Source organism: Hirundo rustica, chromosome 1 (assembly GCF_015227805.2).
Source record: "Hirundo rustica isolate bHirRus1 chromosome 1, bHirRus1.pri.v3, whole genome shotgun sequence".
NCBI classification, from domain to species: Eukaryota; Metazoa; Chordata; class Aves; order Passeriformes; family Hirundinidae; genus Hirundo; species Hirundo rustica.
In genome coordinates this window covers 134,811,750-134,821,352 of record NC_053450.1, presented here as the reverse complement: position 1 = coordinate 134,821,352, position 9,603 = coordinate 134,811,750, and the positions used below count along the sequence as shown (strand labels likewise).

The window sequence follows — 9,603 nt, the reverse complement described above, 5'->3', positions numbered from 1 at the left end:
CACTTAGTGGCACCTAGTCGACACGGTGTTCAGTCAAAGGTTAGACTCGATGATCTCAGAGGTTTTTTCCAACCTTAATGACTCAGTGATTCTATGATTCTAATTAACGGCTGACAGCATTTCCAACTCTAAAAGCCACAACCAGGGAAGTTCTCGCATTCTAGACGCCAAAGCGCTAAGAAGGGAACGAACTGATAACAATTAAAGGAAGACCACGATTTTATAGACGCTGGGAGAGCTGCAGGGCCCCCTCGGGGTTGCGGCCGAGGGCCGCCCCCGCCGCGCCCCGCCGCCGCCTCAGGTGCGGCGCCCCCCGCCCGCTTCCGCCGGGCGCGCGCCCCTGGGGGGCGCCCCCTGCCCCGGGGAGCGCCGCCAAGCGGCGCCGGCGCCGCGCCCCCCGCGCGCTGATTGGCTGGCGGCGCCGGCGCTCTGCGGCGCTGTGGCGGCCCGGCTGCCGGGAGCGGGGGGGGGCCGAGCCGCCCCCGCCGCGGGGTCCCCGCGCATCCCCGCCCGACCCGCCGCTGCCTCGGGCGCTCCGGGACCGGGCAGCGGGAGGAGGAGCGGGGAAAGCACGGGGGCCTCCTCATCCGCTTCCTTCTCGTCCGCGTGCGGCGGCGGCAGGCGCAGCATCCTGGAGAGCGGGAGGCCGGGAACAAAGGCTCCGCGCCAACCCCGGCGGCTCCACCTGCCCTGCCCAGCGGAGATGGCGTCCCTCGGCTTAGGGGGGCTCAACGTCTCCGCCCGGAGAAAGAGCGTCCCGTCCCGCAACGCCGCGGTGGAGAGGCGGAACTTGATCACGGTGTGCAGGTGAGCCCCGGGCCGGGGCCATGCCCCCCCCGAGGGGACGTTCCCCTTCGCTGTCGCCCCCGCTCCGCACAGCTGGGTCGGGGGCTGGAGCGCGGGTGGCGGCCCCGCCGCAGCCCTGCCCGGGGGAGGGAGGCCGGTGCCGGCCCCCGCGGGGGTAGGGCAGCCTCCTCCATCCATCCTGACTCAGCTCCCGAGGGAGCGTTCGCGGGAGGGTGTCCGGGCGAAGGGCAGGGGCTCACCGGCAGTGCCGCTGCTGCGGGCCGTCGAGTGGCCTCTTTGAAAGCGGGGGACTGAGAGGTCTGTTTTCGGCACCATGCTTGCGTCCTCGGGCGCAAGGCAGGGCAGGATGAGCGCTCGGCAGCGCTGGACTCGTGCGGGCTCAGCTGGTGTAGCTGCCCTTCAATTGACGCGCTCCGGCGGCGCGTTGGGCTCGGAGTTAATGTGATGAGGTTTAGCGTTAACGGGATGTATCCGGAGGGAAGAGGTTCGAGCCGCCGGGGAGGCCGCTGGCCGTGTGCTCCTGCGAGCGCGCCGGTGCCGCAGGAGCATCCCGAAGAGGCTGCGCTCCGGGATATTTTTATCTACGAAATCTAGATCAGGAGATCTGCAGTACTGGAGCTACTGTATTCAAATGTCTTACTTTTTTTTTTTTTTTAAAGCATCTTATGCAAGCTTAATAACAGTTTCTATGGCGTTCCATTGAAGCGTTTCCACTGCTGTCACTGTGGAATTCATGCAGCATTTCCAGGTGTGCTGCACTGACCTGTAACGTCATGAAAAACTTTTAAATACGTGGATATGCTGGTAGCATTGGCTGCATTCGGTCCTTTGTTTCAATTGCTTAATTTTGAAGTTATTTAAGTAATTTCAATATTATCTGGGAAAGGTCTTCAACAGATTCATGAAGGTTGTGATATAATTTTAGTTCTCGCAAGTCTTACTTAAGTGCCAGGACAACTATTAGATAGTTTTATACTATCATCACTTAATGCTGCAGCAGGATTTTTAATAACCTATTGAACCTCATATTTTTTACTTTTTTTTTTTTTTTTTTTTTTCCCCCCCTCCATGGTATACTGTTAGCAGGTTTTACAAAGTGTGACTGTGTAATTCATCTCATGAATTTGCTTCAGTATTCTTTCAAGTCATAGTATCTGAGTAGCATCAGTACTATTCTTTTTCCAAGCTTGTAAGCTTACCTCTGCTCCTGCCTGTGAAAAAGATACACAACAACAAAAAAATTTTTTAAAAAATTCATCAAACATGCTGCAGCAGCTTAAGTAATAGAAATAGAAGTTTTCAGTTTCACTGTTGTTACAGAGATGCAGATATTGCCAATCTGCGTGCTCAGGAAAACACCAGTTTTATCAAGTAATGACACAATTGTACAGGATATAAACAATTCTTTTTAAAGGAATATATTTTACTCTACACAACTTGTTATTTTTTTCTGCCTGCCACTAGAGAAGAACTCTTCTGTACTCTGTGCTGTTACACTGTTTTTTTAGTTTATTTGATGTCCTTGTCCTGAAGTTGAAATGGTGGTGTAATGTATTTAAAAATGCTTAGCAATCTGAGGAAATTCAGTTAAATACATATGAAACAATGAGCTACTGCAGAAACTACTTGAGATTGGTGTATTTTAATTTTTTTTAGTAAAGCAACTTAATTTTGCTTTATCTTCACAAAGCCTGAAGATCTCAGTTTGTGAATATGCATTAAAATTTGGAAAGGATGTTGAGGATAAAGTATTTGCATTATTATGATGTATGTACATTTATTTATATTTATATTTGCCAGTATAAGAGTAAATATTTAATGTATTTCTGTACTTTACTGTAGTTATTACACATTTTCTATTACAGAAAAGTGTTACTTGTTAGGAATAGCCAAGTTAGTATTGAAAAGAGTAAAAGAGTAAATTTCAATCAGAATTCTATGTAAATAAGAAATTGTTCTGGTAAAAAATAGCTCCAGTCAGTTGACTCAATCAAATTTGGATGGTATGGCCTGCTCCCCAGTGAAGGGGAAAGATCACAAGGAAGATACTCTTCTGAGTTACCATCTGTTAAGAGTCTCTGATAATTTAATGAATTATTTTTGTCAAAGCTTCAATTTAGCATATTTTTATTTAATAATTATACCAGACTTTAGGCTTTTCATCTTTTCTTACTGTGATGATATCTAACTCCTTCTGCAGATGTGGATAGTTTCTCATATTTACAGGTTTTTGGAAAGAACAGTTTTTCTCCACTGAAATGTTGAGTGTCACTGTAACCATGGAAAGTGACATAGATACTTAAGTTCCATAAATCAATTGCATGTGAAAATGCATGGCTGTGTCATTGTAACTGCACAGCCATGATTTAAATTGGAATTATTCTCAGGACTGTTACCGTGGTTTTTCTGAGTTTTTTATAGCCTTTTGAATTTTCATAAATGGAGTCAGATTTTTAGTTACTGCACGATATTAAGAGCAGTTTTCTAACTTTTCCCACATATGTAACATAAACAAATCCTTTGTTTTTCATTCTCTGTCCTTTGCATATTTCTAACCTGAAAACAATTGTAACTGATGGCTGGTCTGGCCAGTTGGCTTGAGAGGTGAAAACTCTAAAAGCCAATCTTCTGCTAGACCCACAAATGTATAAAAAGTAAGAAATAAAACAAAGAGGCTCTCTCTCAGCCTGGTCTCAGCTTTGAGCTGGATCAGAGAAGGACCTCTGCCGTGCGAAAATCTCTTGTCTCGTGTGACTGCTTTGTGTGTCGTGGTGACACAGGCCTTTTTTTCTTTGAGTACATAATGCATGTTCTCAGCTTTGTCTCTCTCCTTACCTGTTTTCCCTGAAGTTTGATCCTTTAATTTTCCAGTAAGTGGCACTGAGATATTTTACTAGTTACAGATTGTTCAACTTATTTTAATCCGGTCTTCAATAGGATTCATAGATCAAAGATTCGTATAGATACAGAGCAACTGAGGTGGGCCTCAGAAGTGATGTTCATAGCTTAAATGCGGAATGTTGACACAGAATGGAACAACTATTAGGAAATACGTTTTTTAAACAGTGATTTTGCTGATACACATAAAACCTGTTGCACTGACATTGACCGTTAGCTGAACTGTCAGGTTTCATGACCGAGCTATGTTTAGCATAAGGCATATTGTTTCATAATCTTGGGGATGATTCTATAGTAATAGTTTGAATTCTTTAAAATTGTATTTTAATGATACTTTCCAAATTGCAAGCTAAGTAATCCTGCCAAAATCCTTTCATTTGTTAGAAAATGTAAAAGGAGGTGCAGAATCTGACAATGAAAAGGAACAGATTCATACAGCAGTCTAATTTCCTGCTTTTTGGTTAGAGGCTTGTTGCTGTTTTGGAAATAAGCCTATAGATGTGGGATGTATCCACAAAAGGCTTTGCTTTGGAGTTATTCAAGAAACTTGAGAGACCTTTTTGCACATCTTGCAAAGCAGTGGAAGAACCTACCGTAAAAAGATTGGTTTAAGTCTTTCTTATTCCAGAATGTCTCAATCTTAAAAAATTCAAATGGTCCTTTTAAGGTTGGAGAATGCTACTGTTTCTACGTCTTTTTTTTGGCTCAGGCAAGAGTAGATTTGTGACAGAGAAAAATGTATAATAGTCCAAAAACACCAGAGTTCATGAAACACTGATATTGGAATCTCTCCAATGGCAGTTACTGTATTAAAAAAAATACAGTATAAAAAAAACCCAAGGAAAGTTGGGGAGTAAAAGTTGTTGCAGTAACGTAATGGGAAGTGTTGAATAAAAGACATTTTTTAAAAAAGTCTTGAAGCAACAGGTGTGATAGCAACAGAAGCAACATTACTCATCTACTTTTAGTCCACCTGGAAGTTAACCTCTAATGTGTAAGCAGACTGTTGCTTTGGTGTGGCACTTTTCTCCCAGTGGAGAATAGATGGAGTGTGGTGGTGCTTGGGCTCTTTTCCTCGGTAGCAAGTGACAGGACAAGAGGAGAAAGCCTTGAGTTGCACCAGGGAGGTTTAGATTGGGTATTCAGAGAAATTTCTTTGCAGAAGGGGTGGTCAGGCATTGGAACAGAATGCCCTGGGATGTGGGAGGAACACCATTCCTGGAAGTGTTCCAAGAAAATATTGATATGGCACTTGGGTACATGGTTTAGTGGTGGACATGGCACTGTTAAGGTTGGACTCCATGGTAATAAGGGTCTTTTCCATCCTTAGAGGTTCTGTGAAGATGGGAGCAATACAGGGAACCAAGAAAACAGCTCCAGCTCTAGCTATTTGGACATTTTTTATTCATAGCTCTTGCATACTTTCAACCTGACCTTTTGTTTCTTGATTTCAGTCTGCAAGGGTGTGGACTTTATGGTCTGGGGCCCATACACTGTAAACAATTTTTTTTGTAAACAACTGAGAATTGCTTACTTAGTGCTTACAGTGTAACCTTTTTCCAAAGGCATGACTTCTATACACCCTCAATCCTTTTTCCAATATACATAGAAAACATGGTGAAGTGTGAATATCAAATACGCAAAATGTGCTCATTTAACTTGCACTTAAATATATGACTGCTTCTTGGTAGTATTTGGAGGAAAAAAGATAACATACAAGTATTTACCTAAGAGTTTTTTTAAAATCTAAATAAAATATTTGAATCAGATTTTGCTTGGTAGTGCTGTTATCTTCCTGGTCTATGGAAGTAAGTATGTACTTGCACTCCCTGTAAGTTCTCCTAAAAGCAAATTTAACTGAACTTGGCTATAAAGGTTTAGGGTTTTGGTGAAAGGCTACAATAGACAGAGGAAAATTCACATTTCTAATGTTGTGGCAGTAATATGAGCACTTAAAAATGACACCGTTTTGATGATGAGCTCTTAGACTGTCTTTTATAATCTCACCCTAGGTATATAACATTTTTTGGTTCCTTAAATACTAGATTTTTTTTTTCTTCAGTTGAGTTGAAGAATACTTTAAATTAAAAAAACAACAAAAAAAAACCAACAACAAAAAAACCCCACACAAACCACAATTCAACAAACCTATCTCTGATTTTTAGAAGTGTTTGTGGAATTGCTCTTAAGTGTTTCTTCTTGAATATATCTCCATTTCTGAATAGGTATCCCATACAATATTAGTTAGTGAACTTTCAAGTATGACATTGAATACAGGAAAAATTAGCTTTAAATTGTACTCTGCTTGATTTTGCAGTTTATGGATGGTCGTATCTCTGAGTTTTAGGATGATATTCCTGCATACGGGGCAGTACATCACTCTGCTAACTCACTGTCTATCTCCTGTATGGATCTGTGAGTTATGTGCTGCATCATATCTTTTTCAGACCTGCATGGTGTGGGAGGACTCATCTTGTTACAATTAATATTAGCTTAGTCATGGCATTGCTATAGGCATTTGTTTTTCAAAATGAAGTTGTTTTTTTAATCAAAAACTTCTCAACTCTGATATAACTTTGAGGAAACAATAAGTTCTGCCATTAGATGAGTCAATAGCCGTTTTCTGGTGGGCATGCGTTGTCTCTCACTTACTCAGAATTGGTTAAAATGTGGAGGAGTTAAAAACTGAGACATAATTTGGCACTGCAGGAGAAGCTTCCTCCTCCACCCTCATTCACTCCTAATTCCTGTTCTGCAAAAAAACACTACAACAATTGAAGCTTGCAGGAAAGGTAAAATAGGGAGTTTTTATTCAGAAGCTTACTGAGTAAAATAAAATTGAGTGGAAACTCTTGAGCTATGTGTCAATTTAGTTTGAGCATATTAGTTTTGTGCATCAGAAGGCTGTGCTGACTCCACTAAGGAGGTGCTTCTTAGGCACTACTTCTGTAGTACAGAGCATTTCAAAATAGTACCCGTGTAAGGAGCTTTGTTCCTGCCCATGCCTATAATGCTGTGCTGCTTCTACAGCAGTGCCATAGAAGTGCTTGTGTTGAGATGCTGTAGAGAATATTTTTTATGAATGTATCCATATTTAAGAGTCAGTTCTCCCCTGCTTTCCAGTACTGAAAATCTAGAATAGTTCGTGGTGAGCACCATAAAAAGAACTGGCAAAACTGAGAAAGCTGGTGCTCACTCAAGTGTAGGATCTGGGAGGAGCAGGCAGAGTGAGAACATCCTGAATTGGTACTGTTCACATTTGAGTGTTGTGAAAACTACCTCCTCAGGCTGTACAAATTAATATTAATACAAATAAGATTGTTGCAAAAAACCATAGTAAATGCTCCAGATTTAATCCTTTGATGTTTGAGAACTGTGAAATCGACAACTGGAAGAACAGGTTACAGAAAGGCAAATAAAAATGGATGATGATCAAAATTATGAAGGCAAAAGGAAAACAATTTTTTGTCACATTTGTTGTGGTTTAAACTATCCTCTGAATAAGAATAAAAGTTTGTATAAATGTAGGTGTAACTAAACATGGCAAACTGGCCAGTTGACTAGTTACATCCTGTCTGCTTTTTACAGTGACTTGATTCAGCCTTTCCAATTTTAAGTGTTAGATCATTGAAACTGAAAGCTTTTCTAGCATAATAATGAAGTAATGTAGTGCTGAATAAGGATTACCCTCATTCACAGGGAAATCAGCCTAAGTGAATGTAGAGTTAACAATGCATAAAAAATCATTGTTTTATAATATGTCTAGATTATTTTTGCATTAGGATGAAAGTAGTGTTCTCATAATAGGATAAAGTTTGTATTTCTGATTATTGGACATGGATTTTTGGGAATAAAAGGAACACTGACAAAATGTCAAGCATAAAAAGGTTATGTTTAGGATTACAAAGAGAAGTTGATGTTGGATGCTTTTGCATGCTTGTTTTTCTACAACTTCATTAAAATAGTTTAGAGAAGAGAAAAATAATTAGCTCATTTCTATGTGAGGAAAAGGTGAGGATTTATGTTTTCTTTCCATTTTTAAGGCTTTATGCCTAAGACCAACAATGACAATTGCACTTCTACGCTATATCTGAACGTTTTGCATGTTCCTGTTGCTTGCACTGAACTTGAAATCATCAAGGTGGATTATGCTTTCTTGCTCTTTTGATTTATACAAACTACTGCCCTGCTATAGAGGACCCTAATTATTTATATAATTTATGATTGTCCTGTATTTTTGCTCTAGGTTTTCAGTCAAGACTCTGATTGACCGTTCCTGTTTTGAAACTATCGATGATACTTCCCCTGAATTTAATAATTTTGCGGCTATTCTGGAGCAGATTCTAAGTCATCGACTGAAAGGTATGTTAACTTCCTTACTGGTGATGACTGTGCCATGAGAATTTGTTTATACAAAACAAACATGCGTCTGTACAAACTCCTTGATGCTGAATGAAAGCACTGCCTTGCTTTGTGTGTCTGTCCTATTGCTGTTAGCTTCCTAATTTTCTGCATTACTATGGAAAACTGAAAGCAACTATTTCTGTGAAACATGTTTCCCGTGATCTTGTTGGAAGCCTTCTGGGCTGGTAATTAAGCAAGTGAATGTTGCCATGGTGCTGAGCTCTGTCTGCTTTTCTGCTTTATGATAAGACTGTGTCCTAAGAGTCTAAAAGACAATTATGTTATCTGCTTCAGCAGGAGCTACAGAGCCTATCTGGTGCTGCTCCCATTTCTTCCTGTTCCTTGCTTTTGTTGCCTTCTTTTCCAGATCCTGTTTTTAGGTCCTTTCATTCTATTGCCCCACCCCTTTAGTGAAGCTGTTTTTTCTGCTGGAATGTTGATTTTCTTCTTGTATCAAGTCAGATGTTCAAATTCCAGATAATGTTTATTTGCATTTTCCAGTTGTTCTAGAGCAAGCTGCTTTGCTCAGAGAACAGTGTGCTTTAGCAGTAATGGTCACTAGAAGAGGATGTTGGAAGCGTCTTCTCATTTCTCAGTTCTGTGTACAGTTTCTGAAATGATTTGAGGATTATGATGAACATCATAATCATCTAAATATAGATGAGTAATCTGACAATCTACTCATTTTCATACTTTTTAATATTCATAACCAAGCTTTGTGAACAATACTGTGTGTAGGCTGACATTTGAGTAGCACGATTACTACCTGCTGTGTTTCTCCCAGAGAAGGAAAGAAATGGTGCACAGTATGGTAGAAAAAGGGTTTGTCACATTGTGACAAAGATTTTTGGAGTGATTATGGGTATTTAGCAGCTTGACTGCAGGGAAATTGCTCTCTATTCTCCTTCTCCTCCAGCTTCAGCAATATTTGTGCAAAAGTCATTGTAATTTTTTTTTTTTTGTCAACATTCTTTTGCTTCACAGTCTTTTATTCAGGACAGGCAGTACAGAGAAGCAGATTTGACAGGTTGGCAAATGGAATTTGCAAGTAAAAAATAATTTCAAGTAAGAAATGGAGAAACTCAAATACCTAAATTTTTGTTTCAGTCTTCCCTTTGTAATTGCTAGTATGGTTTTCTAAGTTTGCAGAGTTAAAGTTACAGAAAAAGGCAGGAATTTGTGAATTGTGTTGCAAACAGAGAATGTTTTGGTAATAAGTTAGTTGACTGCATGTAATTAAAACAAACAATCAAACAAAAAACAACAGAAATTGTGATAAGAAGTGTACCATGACACTTCGAATTTGAAGAGGGTATGTATTCTACAACTACGGCTTGAAAAAAATTGTGTTTTATTGATGGAATCAACTAATATATTCTGAATGCATACTTTGTGTCAGTAGGAATAGACTAAAAGCAGACTGGTGACTGCAGTGGGTTGTATAAATTGTTTTGAAACTGGCAGAAACGTATTTGATCTGCTTGTCTATGGTAA

General features: G+C 40.5%; 1 protein-coding gene across 1 annotated transcript in view; it reads left to right on the top strand.

The window, feature by feature from the left end:
* The first annotated feature begins 514 nt into the window (after positions 1 to 514).
* RUNDC3B (RUN domain containing 3B) overlaps positions 515 to 9,603 on the top strand; it is a 51,160-nt gene continuing 42,071 nt past the window's right edge. Inside the window, exons 1-2 of the mRNA XM_040058383.2 lie at positions 515 to 807; positions 7,952 to 8,067. Coding sequence (XP_039914317.1) covers positions 704 to 807; positions 7,952 to 8,067 — 220 coding nt within the window. The 5' untranslated portion in view covers positions 515 to 703. The remainder of the gene's footprint in view (positions 808 to 7,951; positions 8,068 to 9,603) is intronic.